Raw genomic sequence first — 19,312 nt, 5'->3', positions numbered from 1 at the left:
TTGACTCACACTTCAGGTAAAAGCTTAATCAATTTATATCATTATGAGTCTGGCTTTGAAGTTAATGCCTGGACTTCAGTGCCACCCAGTGGAGACTACAATGGTGGATGGTTCGTCACCTTGGACTTAAATTTCTTTTATCAGCCAGATGTGTGTTGATAATTCTGTGAATGTAGTCAGAACAGATTCTTGCAAATATTTTAAAAGAAACAAAGCGTTCCCTAACCTCAGCTCTTTGGCAATGTTAAGGAACTTTACAAAGGACTGACTCAAAATATAAAGGTTGTGGAACTCTGGTATTTGGAAGCATCAGGAGATATATAATCACAGAGTTTTCATTTAGTCTGTGACAAAAAGGCCAAAGCTGGCGAATTTTGAAAGGTAATGTAGCCCATATGCTTCATAATTGTTTCTTTATGCTGAAATTTCACAGCCATGTTATCAAGAAAGGAAACTAACAACAATAACATGGATAAATTGCAAACAAATGTAAAAGGTTAATGATAAATGTAGTGTAAAAGTTCATGTAGTGATGGACAACTTAACATGCTTAACATCTGACAGTCACTGGTGTTTATGCTTAGTTTCCAGTACATGAGGTTTAATGGGGGTGGTTTTTTCCCATCAACCTTAATCGTGTGACAAAGCGAATTTATGGGCATAATAAGTTCCATGTGAACGCAGCATATTTTAGATTGATGATAATAAAAATACACTTATACCTCAGTCATCTTATATGCAATATATATGGTCCAACAGTCATTTTTTGCAGTTAGGTCCATAATTTGTTGGAAAAAGATCATTCCTGAATATTGTTTACAAAAACATAGAGGGACATTTTAATCAAAGCGCAGCATCAAGTCAATTAAACTTCTGGGATATTGATCTGGTGGGTAAAGAAGCAGAGGACGTTATTAATCATTTTAAGTGATTCAGTGTTGATGAAATTCCCAACAATTCTCCCACTAGAGAGGCAACAATGAGACAACCCCCAAAACAGGATTGGTTTTCCAGGCGGAGGCCAATGACAGCTCTTTCTTGTTTTTTCAGTAGTTTTGTATTTTGCTCGACATGGTATTATGATGCAATACCTGGGCCCTGCATTGGTTTGTTGGTTTCATCTCATTTTTTCCTTTTAGATTTTCTTTCTAGCAAAATCTAATCCGGCCTTTCAATTCTTGAGTGTAACCAGTGGTTTGCACTTTGCACCTTATGTAAACCACTGGTTTAACTCTCTGTATTTTTCTACTCATGATGGCATTTTATGACCGTCAACATGGACAATGAAATGCCTAACATTTTGAAATTGTTTTCAACTTGGTTAACGGTAGCCTACCTAAAGTTGCAATCTCTTTGAAGCTTGTATTTTAAAATTATAGTCAAAAGCTGTATAATACAAATTCAGATTTCAATTGTATTTGTGCTGTCTTAAATCTGAAATCATCTCAAGATATTGTCTGCTTCATTTGTCATGAAATAACAATGGAACAGGCTTCACCTGCCCATCAAACTGTTCATTATTCAACAGTCAAATTAATTTTGAGCTCCTGAAAAGGAGACTGTATAAAAATGTCTGTAATTCCGAAACTGCTGGTGCATGATTTTTTTTTATTTATTAAACCCACTTAATTACAGCTGAAAGTTGTCACTTCAGTCACATAGTTACAAATGTGACTATAATCACACTGTCAAATGGTGTTGTCTACAGTAAAGAGGGCAGAATGTAAGTCAAAGACTTACTAGAATTTATTTTATTCAGGTAAATGTGACAGATAAGTACAAAAAAAGGACGCACATGTTCCTCTCGACAAACCATTAACAATAAACTAAGTTTGATGTAGTAAATGGACACAATGCATTTTATTTTAACACACAATGGGTCAGCCAAGCTACCTAATTACAATTTATACTTGACTACATCACACAGTAAATTAAAATTTCATGTGGCTTTGTTTTGACATCCAGTCAAACTGAAGATGGGTACTAGCTTACAGTTTGTATTTTATGTCACAGGAAAAAAAAAAGACAACCATTTGGATGAAGTAACTAAATTCAGTGAAGTGCCATTACATGGTTTGGGACAAAGCTCACTCAGTAAAGCGATACATGCATCACCTGCTCATCATGTACTGCCAAAAAATGAGAAACAGCTCCGTTACAAAGAGTCTGCTCCTATTATCCCTTACATTTTTTACAGCCAAATTAAACCAGATGCTTGTGATTACAAAAATTATTTAAAAATAATGAGCCTTAAACATGCGTCAGCTTTCAACAAATAACAATCACTTTTTTGCACTTGGACTTGTTTAAGGTCCTGGCTTCACCGTTGCCCAAAATATGACAAACTTACACACATCGTGTGTAAAACGAAAGATCAGCAACAATCAGAACAATATTCCAGACATTTTAAAAAGGGATTTTTTTACTAGAACACAATATATGAAACAAAGACTAAGAAAACAGCTCAAAGCAATAAAAGAAACGATTAGAAAGGGCAGGATAAAACCTAAACTGCAATTGTCCAGCTGCCGGTCTTGTAAATAAAAGCAAGAAATATGTTTACACAACACAACGTTCATTAGGACTGATATGACAAAAGTATTTAAAAAAAAAATCACTCAAACACGTGCAAAGCAAAAGGACAAAAGACTGGGCCTGGCAACCTGCTGCTACTGAAACCTCAGTGTAAAGAAGACATCACTAACAATTATTAATTACATTTGGGTAAATTACAGGGCCAACTTCCGTTATTAAAATTGAAGTAATACATTTTATAGCAAAAACGCTTTCTAGATAATGCAGAGTTTGAGCATATCAATTTAATTGGTTTAAGATGTGGAACATTTTGATATTAAATGAGAATAGAAACACATCATAAGCTCAGCATGAACGAGAGTTTGTTGTCATCAGAGGACTGATATATGACTGCAAACAATTACAGATATGAGTTCTTATATGTTTTTTTAAGGTGATGTCATGCTACTCTGATGTAATTCTCTGATACCTCATACTGTACTAATATTATTAATACGCTTGTAATGTTTTCTGATGCATTACAGTACATTCAAATATAATGCAAAACAGCATTAGGGCTAATATACTCCTGGAGTTAGCAATCTGTTTTGCTCTGCTTTGATTTTATATGAAATATACAATAAACAAAAACATTTTAGTCAGAGCACCTGCGTTGTAAGTATTTCAATGAGAGTTGTTCATGTTGTGGACATGAATACACAACGGGGATCTGTGATAATTTTACTCTGCAAAAACTGTTTTTTAATGCATTTATTTTTGTGACATCTTTTTGCCTATTTGCTTAATTTTTGCTGGGAGAAACATATTTATTGATTTTGCTGGCCAAGCTGTTAAAAAATATAATTGTATTGTATTATATTATAATGACTGATTGTGGTTTGACTAAAACAATACAGTATTCAAAAAAACGCATGTACAATCTGTAAGTCTGTAAGCGGAAATGCTTTTTAACTCCTCAAAGCTGAAATAACAAACAACTTTTATTGTCACTAACTGATAAAATTTTCCAGCTGTCAAACAGTCCTCTTTTATTAGCTGTCTTCACCATTTACATATGCGCTGCTCAAATTCACACAAAACAGATTTATCTCAGTTTACAGTAGAGATACATTCCCCAGTCAAAAGTTTAAGACCACTTGAAAAATGGCAACAAAAAAAAAAATCAGATTTTACATGGTTGAATCCTAACAAGGTTGCAAGTTAGGGATGGGTATCGAAAACCGGTTCTTGTTGAGAACCGGTTTTCGATACCCATCCCTAACTTGGAACCTTGTTAAGATCCAACCAGGCAAAGTATGATTTTTGGCCATTTTTCAGGTGGTCTTAAATGTTTGATCAGGACTGTATTTAAAGGCACATTCTGCATAACCTCCTCTTGCAATAATGACTGAATATGATAAACAGATGCTAATCAACCAATTTCATATATTTCCACCCAGATGCTGTTTCAATGTGACCTGCATCTTCTTCAGTATTTGAAGAAAGTGGGACGTTCAATGAGGATATCACCACCTACAGGCAAGGAAAGGAATAGCTTCTGTATTGTGACACTTACACCACCTGCAGGCAGCGTTTCAACAGTTTCAAAATTTTGTTTACTTTTTGTCAAGCACATTTGTGTTAGTGAGTCCTTCTGCTGGTATAAAAATAATACTGTTTTGCCAACAGGGCGTACGAAAGAACTAGCAACTACTAACTAGGTTAGGTTCTAAGTTTGGCCTGTTTTTGGTTTTGAATACTTCAAGTACAAGATTTATTGTTAACTAATAATGATCATATTCAGTGATACACAGGAGCTACATAAATCTGCACACCCCTACATAAATCTGCAGGTAGTATAAATTTTAGAAACTTTTCCTTTCCTGTAGTAGCAACACAGACCCCGCCCATTATGATGCACGCAGCTTCTCCTTGCAGCAAATCTACAGTCTGCTAAACATGAATCGAGTCTGTGAAAGAACCAACTCAATAAAGTCCTTTCAGTCTAGGAAAAAACGAAGAAGAAAAACATTGACACCTAAATCTATGCATTGATGGCTTTACCATATTTTAGCACTCAGTCCATTTTCATCTGATCATAGTCCTTCACAGGGCTGAAAGAAGGAGACCGATTAGGAAATCTAGCCGACTGTGCCTTTAAATGCCTTATAGGATGCAAATGTACAAATGCTTTAATGTATGTGTATGTTACTTCTTCTCAGTCTTCAGTGTTTGCACAAAACTCCAAAGATCCTTGACCACCTGTGGAAGGAGAGAGAAAAGAGGGATAACACCAAAATAAGAAACAAGGAAAGAAAGAGAAAAATTACAAATTATCTAAATGAAGTGCTATACAGCATGAGACACATGACTCACTTTTACTACAACATGCTTTTGTGCGTCTCGGCTGTGGGAACACTGAATTTGGATGGGGCTGTTGGGGGAACGACGAGGGGCTGGGTGGGGGCAGCATTACATACCAGAGTATATGACTAGGTGCTCCAGGTCTGACAGATCTCAGCCTTGGCTGATGAAACCAAAGCACTTCCACAGATGTTTCTACACAGTGGGATCAACAAGCTCTCCCTGACCCAACTCCACCCCCACTCTTTCCCTTGTCCACCCAACCCATGTGCCGCTCTAAAGAGCTTTCACCTGCTCTCATAACTGTACAGTTATTATTTAAACACTGCAAAGCAATCACATATGAATGTTCAAATAGCTCGGTTCAAGTGATCGCCATCTAACAGATGCCTTAATACAGAAAACACAACTTCACTATCTGACACACTGCCCAGAATCATTAAGTATGCAGTGATCATCTAAGGGTTTAAGGGTGATTAATTCATGCTTTGCAAAATAATGTGCAGGGGATGTTGTTTTTCTTCTGAAACGACAGAAGCCGCATTAGAAAAGATTTAAGGCTTGCATTTGGTCAAAGGCCTTGAAAGCGAAAAAGGCTGGTACCACGCACATACCACCAGTCGCTTCATTAGGGCTACAAAAGACACACTTCCATTAAATCACCGTGAAAGAGTTTGCCTTGGCAGGTGTACTCCCAAATCCATCTCGCAAGAGCCCACCGAAACAGTGTGAATATAATTCAAAGAGTACACACTGTGCTGGAGAAACATTTGAGGCAAACTGAACAGAATAAGGTATGAGGACAGTGAGAGGAAGAATAACGTATGCCCGGTTATACATCATGGCAATGAGCTCTTACAGATAAAATGAGTTTGGGCATAAATGCGACTGCTAACACTCTACATCTGAAGGAGTATTCCTAGAAACCTGGCGGAAAACAGCCACTCTCGGGTGAGTGTTTACGAGACCGATTACACAGACCGCAGAACAGCAGAAAATTGATGAGAACTGCACATGGGATAAAAATGTACAAACTTAAAGGGAGCACATATACACACCCCTTATTATGCTCATCTCAGGCATATATCTGGTGTGAGTACAGGCCTCTCTCACCTGCTATTCAAAGCTTTTATTTACAAGGGACAGCCAATCGGACAAACGCTGGCTTAAATGGAAGCTAAAGGGGCTGCTCCAACATATTGGATAAAGATTATTTTGAACTGTGAGGGATGAAAAACTATTCTAGCAGGGCCCAAAAAGATATACATGAAGTTGGAAATAAGCACAACAGGTCCGCTTTAGTAATTTACATAAGCAAAAAGCTCTCACAACACTGTACAAAGATTACTTACTTGTTTGTCTGAGATTTTAAAAGCACTTCTCAAGTAATTCTCAAACTTTGGCTCTGTCTTTGGAAGTGGCTTTCCCTGAAGAAAAGGACCATTAAATCATCATAATCTTAACTGTCATTAAATTATGAAGGATCATTTAAAAACAAATAAAAAAACAGCAGCCTTACCTCCTTGGCTGCAGTTGACAACTTGCTCTTAATCTCAGGCAGAGATTTAGATGGGCCGGGCTGTTGTTTGTCTTTTCCCGGGGCAAGTGTCTGGAAAAGTACATCAACTAGATAAGACACTAGAAATTTACAGAGCTATAGATAAAATGATGGCTTCAGATTATGCCACAGCATTTCATCGTTAACACAAGCTCAGTTCTTGCCATCAGTATTATTTTGCTAAAATGAACCAAACAGACAGTTGCTAAATTTAGCATGCTGCTGATTAATTAATCTGTTGACCAATTGGCCAGTCTGGGCAAAAGCCCTGTTGTGACCCACTTAGTCTTGGTCTGTGTTTAAAGCCTTGGCGTGGGCAACCAGCTGGAAGGGGATAAAAGAATTGGAGAGGACAACAAATTCTAGCCTAATTACACCATCATCCTTTTTTTAACAAATACATCAGGTACAAATTATGTTTTTATTGTCTGCAAGCAGGAGAGGGCAAGCCCTGACTCTCCAGTGAGCAATTCAGGTTGTTTGTCAAGTGTTTTCCATTGAAGAAAAGTTTCTCAAACACTGAATTCAAAAGAAAAAAAGTGCAACTTTAGCTTTTATGGCTGCTGTCAGTAAAAGATTTCTACTGAATATCAAATTATTGATTTGCACAAATAAAGCAACAGATTTTCTTTTCAACAGACAGTACTGTCTGGGCAAAAAGCAGCCACTCATTTCTGTATATTTTCTTTGGAAAATGGAAAACAGGTGCAGTGATTTATTGAAACATGTAAACATAAATGGAAATACAGTATATCAGGTAAAAACAGAGTTTGCTTTCTGCCGCTCAAAATATAAAGAAATTATGTGTAGCTCAAGAATTTTGCACAGTACTGTATTTACTACCAATGGTCAGGATTAAAAAAACAATACTATCACCAGATTTGCAACAGTAAATGTTTTATTTCAAAACACAAAGACTTTGCTGTGTTTCTGAGGAAGAGAAGTGCGAGCACTGAACTAGTAGGCCAATAGGTGTGTCCAGACCTGGGCAGCCAACGACTCAGGTCCTCAATTAGCAAGTGTCTGAATGTGACACAACAAAAACACACATACGCCATACTCTGTTACTGCATGTTATGCAAGCCATGGAGCTTGCCCCTACATGCAAAGCGGAGTGTGGAATTCAGCGAAATTGCAGGGTTTCATTGATAGCCAGAGACACATCGGAAAGATGACAGTGTATAGATGTACAGAGAAACTCTATACCCACTCTATAGTCAACCAACTGTATGTCTGTGTGCCTGCATTACGACACTATACTATTTCATGGTGACATCTAGCAGCTCACTAGTTAACAAGGACATAGAAATCACTATGTTTGTAGTGTCATTCCTACTGGAACTAGTGGTCATTATATGTATCTTTAATTTTAGATACTGAGTCAAAATGTGCTGATTGCAAAAAAAAGAACAATAACTGCATAACATAATATATGTAATGTCTTGCCATGCATAACCTAAGTTTAACAGGCCTTCCAGGAGAAGCTCTCATCTTCCAAATACCAGACCCAAAATGTTGTAATTAGTCGTACACGTGTAGCCACAATGCCCTGTCCCTGCCTCTGAGAGATCAGGTTCTCTTTTAATAGCAGAGATTAAAAGGTATAAAATGAACAAAACCTTGGCACACACATACCACACTAAGAAAATGGCCTTTTTTCTGGCTCCTAGCCAGACAAATGCACTACACGTTTATTATTTACAGGCAGCTCTCCACTTCCAAGGGACAGCTGTGGACCTGAAACAGCTGATAAACACACAAAGCCAACAAGCTTTTTCATCTGGCCCAGACACTGATTACAGATGCCATGAGACATGGAACTTAATCACAAGCACGCTATCATTTGATGTAATCTCTCATCTTCAATCCAGTGCAAATACATGGTTGTGACATTTTTGCTCATCAGGGCTGTTCAGGGATAGTAATTGTCATTTTGCTGGAATGAAAACCTTGGAGGCACAAATGTCAGGTCACACGGAAAAACCGTGACTCTCATCCTATAAAGCCTCTGTATGTACAGGTACTTTAATGAGTTGATCTTTTGGTCTATCTTTGAGTCCAAATGGTAAAATGACAGATTGACAAAAGACATTAAAGCACTTACAAGATATGCACCTGCTGTAACACGCCAATCAGTCGCTAAAACAATGACTCAAACCCTTGTGGGATAAGGCTGAGTGAAGTAGTTAACAACTTTACGACTCTGACGTGTGCTCGAAGGCATCGGCTTCGCTAAACCCATCAATCAAATGACACCAGCTGCAAGATAAAGTTACTTCAGATCAGCGCAACTCGAGTTAGCTGGTTCTCACGTCGAGCCTGTTACACAAGAAGGTGCAGCTACATGCTGGGCCGTGAGAGGTGAGAACCGTGGTACTGGCAACAGATCTGACAAGCCAATCTAATGACCAGTCACCTGCATTTAGGAACGAAAAAAACAGACACCCACACCCGCTTCCTCGCTCCTCAGGGGCATCTGGAAGCACAAGCTGCACCAGACATCAAACACTGGTAATGAGAGCAATTGGGAGAAGGTGTGTCCAGGAAGTGAGGGGTGTGAAGAGGTGGTGGAGAGAGAACAGTTGTGAAGAAGCTGAGAGGGGATGGAAGCATTCAAAGCACCACAGGCAAGAAAGTTAAACCAGCAGGTTGGTTTGGGGCGATTTAGTTGCCCATTGGCTAATCCCCAAGAGCATTTCAAGAGTCGCTGTGTTATGTCTGGGCAACAACTACTGCATTATAAGCTGCGCTCACCCATACAGCATGCCCTTCGGGGCACTACACCTTCAGGGGTTCGGTAATCCTGTGGCTTAGTGTTTAACATGACAAAAAAAAATCACAAAGCTTTCCGTCAAGATGTCAGACGAGAAACGATAATCTTCTCACGCGCCCCGTCTGCGTAAGTGAGCGCAAGTCATGTTTCTATCATACAAACAGACAACATTCGCATGCCAACACGTAACACCTTATCTGAGCCGAGTTTCTGTCCAAGTATTTTCTTTCACAGTAACATGCTTTAAGAAGTATGTAAACCTGCAGAGAAGCTTGACAATTTGTTTTTCTTAAAGTGTGCGCGAGCTACAGAGGGGTGAGGGGCATCAAAGGTGGCTGCAACTTAAGATGGCGAGGTCAAGCTAAAGGGTCGCAGGTTTAAACCTTGCCCCAGGAAACCCGTTTAGAGGTCAGGTGTGTTTGCTTAAAGACAGGCAGAGTTCAAGCTTTAGGTTTTCAGAAGTGGCTGTCCAAGACATTCCATCGAAGAAATTAACTATCAGGTTGAACTAATTGCACCGTGCATTTATCACATTCCTTGGCTTTGGAATGGGAAGGCTCTCCAAGTTTTTTGTGTGTCTTTTCCCCTCCATTTGGTAAGCCTGCATTTTTTCAATTGATAATGGCAGTAAATGCAAACAACCAATTTAGCAAAGTTCCCTCACCTTCTGTAACACATTATGTAATTGTATACTTTTTTATCCACTCTTCTGTAAAACTTTTCATCATCTATTGTTTGTATACTTGTTTCTATGCCTAACATGACACATTTCTTTAGAAATACAACTACTGGCTTTGACTTTACCCTGCTGTAACTAGTGACATAATAAAAAAATTCCTTTAAAAATTGCAATGTTACACATTTTCTTAAACACTTTTGATCTCGAGTACAACGGTTAACAACTGGGTATTTTAAATACCCACAAGCCAACCACAGGTAAACAAAGATTTACTTCGGAAATCTTTTGGGCATACCTTAATCTGTGGTTTGACAGCTGATCCTGAGGCTTTTCCTGCAGGGCCATTTTGTTTTACTGGAGTCTTGTTGGGCTTCTTAGGTGAGGACTCCGGGATCTGAGGAAATGAACAACATTCCCAGTAAGATATCTCAGAGCTCCATAGAAATGTTTGTACTTTAAACAGCTCAATTCACCACACCGGGTTCCTGAAATTCATAAAGATGTTAATGCTTTCTTAATGCATGCACTACAGCCCTGAGCTTTCCTTCATACTGTCTGACAGAGATATTGTTTGGAACATGTAAAACTTTTTAACCTATCAGCACCTTTGTACAAAGACTATGTCCACATGGAAATAGCGCTGGTAATTGTCTAGTAAATTCAGAGCGACTGAGGGCGCATCATGCATCTTACACATTCTACCCAGGGCACACCCTGTCTCTGAATCAGACTATTTCTGCTGTGTGCTGTAAATGAGAAAATTCAAGTTTGGATCATTTTTAGAATTTATGTGTGAGAGCAGCTAGTGGCAGTTAATCACGCTAAACAAAACCAAAAGTGACAGACTGAAGTTACTTAACTGCTGTTGTTCATTGCTGACAACTCAATGAAGCCTGCCCTCGTGTTCTGACCAACTCAACTAACTAAATATTCAATGCAACACATGTGGCTCAGTTTAGACTGCTGGCCATTTACAATTTCCTAACCCTCTAAAAATCTGTATCCCACTGATGTTCTTGCTAAACGCAATGCCCCCTTTTATAGCCGATAAATAATAAATGGCAAGTGACAAAACATTATCCTCATTTGCAGTAACTCCATTTCTTGTTTTGCCATGACTTGTCACAATATTTTCTCCCACTCCTATAAGGTGTTACTGCTTCATGTGTGCATAAAAAAGCACAATAAAAAGGCCAAGAAAAGTAAAACCTAAACCAAAAAAAAGAAAAGAAATAGCATCAGTTATAAGGTTATGCAGCTAATTAGATATGACAGCAAAACAATTGCCTTCCTTTGCCGTCTATGTTAAAAGCATACCTTTAATAGTGCTAATCACTAATTAAGGACTACACTTAATTAGTGATTTCTCATTGATCAGGTACTTAGTACCCAGACAACCTGTAATTGTTGCACTGGATTCCTTCCCGTCAGGTTTTGATTGCTCTCAGTCACATATGTAATTACCTTGGAAAAGCTGGCAAGTACCTGAATTTCCTAAGCAGCAAATCCTTTCTTGCAATCACTGGTATTCACCTTGGAATGGACTAGAAGTGTAATTGCCTGTGTTGACACAAATGCTACAATGCAATCACACATGTAATATCCTACAGCAACGCCTGCAATATAAGATGCTGGAAGTAACAGTGAGGTTTCAAAGCCTTAATTCCTGAAGGACAAAATTCAATCAAGAGAAACTAAACATCATCATGGATGCATCTGAGTCTACCAAACAGAATCTGTACATCAACATTTGTATCTCATTTTTCTGTTTTATATGGTTATATTACACCAACCATCTGAATCTCCTGACCTCTGAAATACCCCCAAAAATGTTGGGGGTATTTCAGACAAATTGTGGAGAAATTTGAATGAGATTAGGATGAGCACAACGATTATACCAAGGGTTAGGGTTATGTAGGTACCCACTCAAAAAGGGCTTTACGACCAATGCAAACCTGCAACTCTTGTAATTTTTAAAGTTTAATCAAAAATATCTTCCACATCTACCCAAACAGAGATTCTGTAATATGTCAGCAGGTGGATGACCTCGGAAACTCTTGTTTTTCCATTGTTTTTTTGTTTTCTTCACACCTTTCTACCATCTCTTTCCAACTCAGGAGTTATGAAGGTATTCTGGGTGCAACTTTAGAGCGCTCATGTTGCTACAAAGCACTAAGACCCATTCACAGAAAGAGGAAACCAAAGACCAACTCTTGAAGGATGATGAGATGAGTGACACGCGTGTCAGCTTGTGGTAAAGAACATTTTCCAGTCTTTCAACAGGCTCAACAGTTATTACAGTCCATTAATAATGATATTAAGTGTTTAGAGAGAGCACGAAATTTTCCAATCAATAGGCAATTTGCTGTCCAGTAAATTTGAGTAAAGAACATTTATTAACCCTGTACAAATCTGTTGCAAGAAACACAAAAGTAGTGTGTAATTATTTAAAACACGTGAGATTCTGTGACGATACTAATCTACACAAGAACAGCTTAATATCCTGATTACCTGTTCATCAAAAATACATGATCAAATAATAACAAGAAATGTAGATTCATATGAAAAAGGATTTGATTCAATTTTGATACTGAATATGTCTGAGATATTTTGGGTCCTATTCAGTACAGTATGGAGGTTTGACAAGAAAAAGAAAGAAAAATATAGCTTGAAACATAGCTGAATTAGCAGTAAAAAAAAAAAAAGGGATAATAATTGTTCCCAGCCCTACTTCCCCAAAGCTTTGTGCTTTCATTATTAAAGAATGAGACAGGGTAGCTATTGAGCTAAAGAGATGAAGGGTGAAAAAAAGGATTAAGGTCATGGAAGGAATGGGGTGTGGGGTGCAGGAGGAATTGGAAGAGAAGACAACAGAATAAATCAACAGGTGACAGAAATGCTCAGCTGTCATCTGACCCTGAGGGAAGGATCGGCGCTCACGTCGCAGGTATGCGCATCTGCCCTGCTTTGATCTTTTGCCTGGCAGAGTTTGCACTTGGATAGCGTGCTTTTAAAAAAAATAGAAGAACGAAATCACAAACAGACACCGACGTAAAAATGAGGCAGATACACACACACGCACCCACACACTTGCAAGCGATTGTGGTAACATGCAAAACAAGTGTTCAAAGGCAAAATCCAGGTGCAAAGCTGAAATGGCATGAGAAACGATAAAAAGGAGCAATCATATTAACAGTGGGATGACAGAGGGACAAAGATATGCAGTGTTTCAGAAAAATGGTTGAAGATGTTTCCCATAACTGAAGTGCATGTGCGTGTGAGCACGCATGGGTGAGAAACAGTATGTAGAGTGCAGTTCTCTGCTTATGCGCTACCAGTATGAAGTGCATATGTTTGCAGACTTTGTGCATTTACGCTAGAGGTTATATGTACTTATATGTTCAAATGTGCATGTCTACTAAAGTGTATCTATCCCTTTATATGGGTGTGTGTGTGTGTGTATGTGTCTGCTTACGCACAGCATAACATACTGTTGTCTTGCTGGTGAGACGGTGAGAATTCAAGCAGATTACAGAGGAGAAATCCGATCATTACACCACACAGACCCTGTGTTTTACTCTAGGAAAACAGGTGGGTACTTGAGCGAACAGGATGAAAAAGTTCCATGTTTTGTCTCATACAAAGAGGTGGACGGTCAGCGAGTGCACGAATGGGGAGGGCCTGCTAAAATGAAATGCTACTGTAGCATACAGTGAGTGGAAGTTTAAATGATGTGGTTAAAAAAAGGGTTAGAGAAATTCTTTCTAGACACACACGCACACACAAACAAACACTAAGGGGACGCTAATGGCTGCCCTGACATCTAGTGGACAACACAAATACATTCCACTGTAAAAATCAGAGTTACTGAACCGCAAGAAACTTTGTTTGAACTAAAATGACAGAACAAATGAGTCAATAAACAAAAGATCAATAAATGTTTATGTAATAATACTAAAAGTGAAACTAAGATGTGGAAATATCCACAGCTCTCAAAGACAGGCTGGAAAAATATGTCCTTGCATCTAATGAATTTTGTCAAATACAAATTATCCGAGCCTATCAGATAGTAGCTTCTCAAATGGGGGTAACAGCACCCTGAGAATTGCTCTAGCTCTACTAATCTATCAAGTGCCTTAAAAAGCTCATAGAAAAGAAAGCAAGAAAGCAAAGAAAGCAATAAACAACTGAATTCACTGTGAGTGGAAATAAACAAAATGTACTTGCCCTTCTTCTCTGTAATTATGACCGCAACAAAGCAATGAAAACGCTGTGTATGGAAAAGTAGTTTGATCATGGCAGTTTCCTCTCAGGCACTGAGAACTACAAAGATCCGCAATGATCTGCTTGTGTTTTTTACCAAGCTTAAAGGGCAACGGTCATCACAGTACATTACATGATAAAATTTTGATTCAATATGATTTAAATAGCAAAATTTGAGACACTGATGGTGATGGTCTTTGTTAGCTTTTTATTGTTGTTTTCTTTAACTAAAAAGTTGTAAATAAAAAGTTTTTTCTGGACAGAAGCTCTAAAAAGTTAAACAATTTTTATTAATATTCAGAGATATTCCAATTTAACTGCTCATTATGTTCTTAGGGTTAAAAAAACAACTAAATTCTGATGAGCACTGGTTCATATTAATTTTGTAGCAACGTTTCCCAAACACACTTCCAGAAATGGTTATGAAATGTAAACAGTCCTCTTTATTTATTTACAATGACACTAACGTTAATACTTAAATGAGCAAGGACAGAATCGTATGTTTCTCTCCTTCAAACTGTATGACTGGGGTTAAACAGAAATGATACTTTCTGCATGTACGAGTCCACTTGGGTCCTGGTGACGCTCGAGGCGGCAGACTTCAAAGAAGCATCACAGGAATCAGTACTTGGCCACTGAGTCTCCAGCTGTCCGTGTCCACAACCTAAGTATAATCCAGGCTTTATCTGGTGCCACGTTCCAATAACACTCTTTCAGTGGGCCAGTTGGTGTGCAACATTTTTATAAACAAATGAAGGTTTATAAACGTCAAGTCAGACAGAGATTAATCGAGTTTGATGAAGCAAATAGGTGATTTCTGCTTTTCTAAAGCTGTTTAACGCACAAACTTTAAAAAATATGGTGAGAATCAGGTCAGATTATCCTTTCTCACATGTAGCACAAAGCAAGGGACTGCCCACTTTTGACACACTCACTACTGGAAATATTCTGTTTAATTTAGCAAAGGGTGCTGCCTAAATCAAAGATGCAGAAAGCAGGCACATGATATGTCTGTGTAGGTTCTCAGTCATACAGGTCAAGTTAGTCCAAGCAGCTTGGAAAGCTCCAAGAAGCTCCTCGGATGAGAGGAGAAATGTCTTCAAGAAACTTCCAGTCACTTTCTTTCCAAGCTCCATAGACCACCCGCATGATTACAAATCCAAACTGCATTTATCACAAACTCCATGATACACAAATGTTTTTATTTGACCATATTTCCTCCATATTTGATTGTACCTCAAACCTACTCTCATATTTTTTAACATGGAGAACCTAAAGGTTGATTGTTATTTGTAATAAAACAAAACGGATGAAGCTTACCTTTGTAAGCACTTTTCCCGCATTCTTCTGTGGCTTCACATCATTTTCATCACTGTCATCATCGCTACAAGAAGCAAGTAAGCTGGTTAAAAGCTACACTGCTCGATGTTTGTGCCCAAAATTTAAAAAAAAAAACACACACAAAATAATAGATTTTATACTATGAGTTTACAAAGATGTTATCTTTTAGAATGCTAAATTATTTAGAAAACTCAGCCAATTAAATAAATAAATAAATGAATAAAATAAAAACATACTCATCATCATCTTCATCACTGTCTTCTTCATCGTCATCATCGTCATCATCATCAGAATCCATCTTCAGCTTTTTCTACAAGAAATATGAATCGTCTTTTTGTCAAAAACAACATTTGAGGCTTATTTGGGGTGTCAGAATAAGTAACAGTGTACACTTTAATGCTGACGTCCCGCGATAGCATCTTATCACCGATTACTAAACGTGACAACCATTAAACAGAAGGCTATGCAGTAAGCCACCACCTCGGCAGGAGAACAATTTCTGTAAACAATGATTAGTTTTGCTATAAGTGCAAATATAAAACATTTAAAGCAATGTAATACGACAATGTCAATAACTACCATTGGGGGTTTCTTCCCTGCCAGCAGATTTGCAGGCCGCTTTACCGGCGACGAATTGTTCTCCTCCTCTTCGTCATCAGAATCCTTCACACCTGACAGAGCGAACACACTGGTCAACATATTGCCAAAAATCATACAACTTTTCTTTATGTTATTTTACCCCAAAACATTGTTTTAGAAGAAAAACTTACTCAAGAAATTAAGTGTAAAGTCATATGTGGACTTTTTTCGGGCTGGAAAACTTGACCCTGTATAGTTTTACCGAGCATGAAGGTCAGACTTACAACTTGCTATTTTTCCACTGACAAGGTCTTCAGTAGGTATGCCTACTTTATTTTAACAATGAGGCAAATAGTTACCTGAGTCTTAACCTTAATACTCACTAATAAAATGTTGCCCGCTTATGTAAACTGGTCCAGAACCAGACTGGAGACGGAAGGTAACTGGAGGTGTAATCTCAAATCCACCTAAACTCATCTGGAGAAAAACATAGCAGGAAGGAAGATGACATTATAAGTATTTTGTCAACGATTTATGAATTATTTATATTTATCAGCACAGTGTAATGTTTGTATTTATGGTTCTGAGAGAATGCCTTTTCTTTTTAGTTCTCTTTTTTATTAGGCATGAAGAGCGTAAAAACAAGTTAATTTAAACCAGAAGCCTCTTAAATACTTCTGTCAGTGTTGGTGCTGACTCACAGAGGGCAGGACGGAAGGTTTAAGGACAGCTAGCGGCACTTTTGTCGTCTTCCCGTCGTAAGTGAGGCCTTCAACTTCCACCATGTGGAACTTATCTTCAGCCTCAGCTCCCAGACACACCTGGAACAAAATAACAGTGTGCTATATAACACTACCTCCATGTACTGGCAAAATGGCTCTCTTTTTTTTTTGGTGCAAACATAAACTGTTCTTGTTAATGTTACTGTTAATCTGATTAAACTCCTGTTTTATCATCTATAAATAGCCTACTGCATCAGTAAGGTTAGCAGACTAACGTTGTGAATGCTCCATGACAATAAATTAATAAATAAATATAAATTAATACCAAAAATCCAATATGTTAACATTTCAGAAATCATGTTCTCAGGAGAATATAAAATAGAGCCGAAACTCCGACCCGCTGCTCACTAGCTCACAAACTACTGGTAAGGAACTTCTAATAAACAATTGCTAGGGTGCAAGGAGTGGGGTTTTTTTTTCAATGTGGGATTTTTTGATCCTTCAACCAGCAGCCTTCCCTCATGCATCTGATTAGGCTAAACACCCAGTTTAAGTTTGTTTAGTCCATATTTGCCATACATGCAATTTATTTTTCTTTCAAAGCTCTTCTTTGGATGTCAGCTGCCTTTTATTCAGTTCTGTCAAGATGATCCCACACTGCTTCAATAAGGTTCAGGTCTGGGCTCTGGGGAGGTCAAACCACGACTGACTGGAATCTTTCATTGTGTTTTTTTTAATTGAGATATGCTTTTACTGCACTAGGTGTATTCAGGATTATTGTCAGGATGAAAAATGAAGCCATTAACAAGGAGATTCTTGCCAGTGGAGTAAAATCTGACAGGTTTTTTTTTCTACATTCTGTTTTTCAGAAATAGCGACACTCACCCTTTCTCCTGACCTCATCCGTACATAAGGCAATTTGAACCAAAAATGTTAAATCTGGATTCATTTCTCCATGAGACCTGTTACTAGTCACTTTCTGTCCAGTTCTTGTGTATTTTGGCATACCTCAGACTTTTCTCCCCATCTCCTTTCCTTTAAAATGGCTTTTCGACAGCCACAATTTTTTCGACAGAATTTCTGATAAGATTTTAGTAACTAGTAACTAGTACATAGAAAGATCTGATGTCTCAGGTCCTGTTTCAGGTCTTTGCTGGATTTATTTCCTGTTTCTTAAGGATATGACTGTAAATAGTTTTTTCATACTGCCACTTCTTTTTTTTTGGTCCTCCACATGTCCTGTTTCCTCAATTCTTTTTAAGGAAACAGTATACACAATGTCAACATAAGCCAAGACTTTGGCTGATAGCCCTTCGGAAATCACTTTGTCAATGCAAAAACCAAAAAATCCTACTACATGGCTGTCAAATTCTCTTATGTTTGCCATTTTTCGTAACGGATTATTTGTTTTTGCTACAGACTGCAAGTAGTCGATTTTCAGAAAAGAACAGCAAATGAGTGAGAAAGCACCGAATTTCCAAAGAAAAGCTTTGAAAGACCTCCAGAAATCCTGAGGAAATATTGCTCAAGACCACTTTATAATTCAAAAGAGCCAGAAAGTCTGGCTCTTAGGAAGCGAATTATAGAAAATTTGAGGGGTGGATGTCTTTTAGGGGTAGATGTATTTTAAATTATATATATACTATATGTAATATTATTCTCTCTGTTTATTGCCTATACCTTTATCTTCACGTGCCATAACAAAGGCATTTCCCAATTTCTGGATAATTAATATCTTATCGCGATAAAACAAACTATGTTATTACGAATTTACAAGACATAACAATTTATCGCGAGAGTATAGCATTAAAGAATAACAGCGCTCAATGTCGATCTCGGCTTCCGTAGTTAATAGCCGTATTAGTCAAAGAATTAATTTTTTTCAAGACCAGGCAAACTCGATCTAAAGTCTGATTCTTACTGCTTTCAGTGACAGCTGCTGCTCCGTTTCATCGCCGTCTAGGTCAACTTTGAATTCCCGTTTGTCCGATTTCAAGGTGCAACCTGAGGGGGAAACAATACGTGTAACCAACCGTGGGTTGCGCTCGTCTTAAATAAACATACGCACATGCATATCATTTTATCAGATAAAGAGGTGTATATACATTTTGCTTCTTTACGTGGCTCCACGCCATGCTCTGCTAGCTAACAAAAGAGCTGAATTGGCGCGAGTGGGAGGGGGTAAGCAGGCTAGCCAGCTGTTTAGCTATCTTCCGATTAAAAATCTCCAGTGGCTATTTGTGCATGACAACATGACGTTAAAACTGATTGTGCAAACAAAAAAATCGGGTTTGTCAGAATTAGCGAGCTCACCAAATAAGTACATTTGTGGTCTGCTCATATCTGAGATATCGTCCTCCATCTTTGTAGTGGGTGGATACAGTTCCGTAAACTCGTATGACGGACACATCAAAGAGCCACTAGGACGGTGAAACGTCACTTAGGGACAAGTGATCTGGAGCCAATAGAAATTAGAGCGGAGAGAAAACTCAAGGTGAGCGGTCATCTGGATGAACACG

At 38.2% G+C, this 19,312-nt stretch overlaps 1 protein-coding gene across 1 annotated transcript; it reads right to left on the bottom strand.

Moving 5' to 3' along the window:
• Positions 1–1,724: 1,724 nt before the first annotated feature.
• npm1b (nucleophosmin 1b) lies at positions 1,725–19,215 on the bottom strand. Its single transcript, XM_084954184.1, has 11 exons — positions 19,107–19,215; positions 18,715–18,797; positions 16,773–16,892; positions 16,455–16,548; positions 16,072–16,163; positions 15,729–15,802; positions 15,472–15,535; positions 10,184–10,282; positions 6,398–6,487; positions 6,231–6,305; positions 1,725–4,776 (listed from the first exon to the last, which is right to left on the bottom strand). Exons 1-11 carry the CDS (start codon positions 19,201–19,203, stop codon positions 4,723–4,725), a joined length of 942 nt encoding a protein of 313 aa, XP_084810310.1. The 5' UTR covers positions 19,204–19,215; the 3' UTR covers positions 1,725–4,722.
• Between the last annotated feature and the right edge of the window lie 97 nt (positions 19,216–19,312).

Source organism: Perissodus microlepis, chromosome 2, assembly GCF_051167445.1.
Source record: "Perissodus microlepis isolate ML-2025 ecotype Zambia chromosome 2, ASM5116744v1, whole genome shotgun sequence".
Classification (NCBI taxonomy): Eukaryota; Metazoa; Chordata; class Actinopteri; order Cichliformes; family Cichlidae; genus Perissodus; species Perissodus microlepis.
This window is presented reverse-complemented; position numbering and strand designations above follow the sequence as displayed.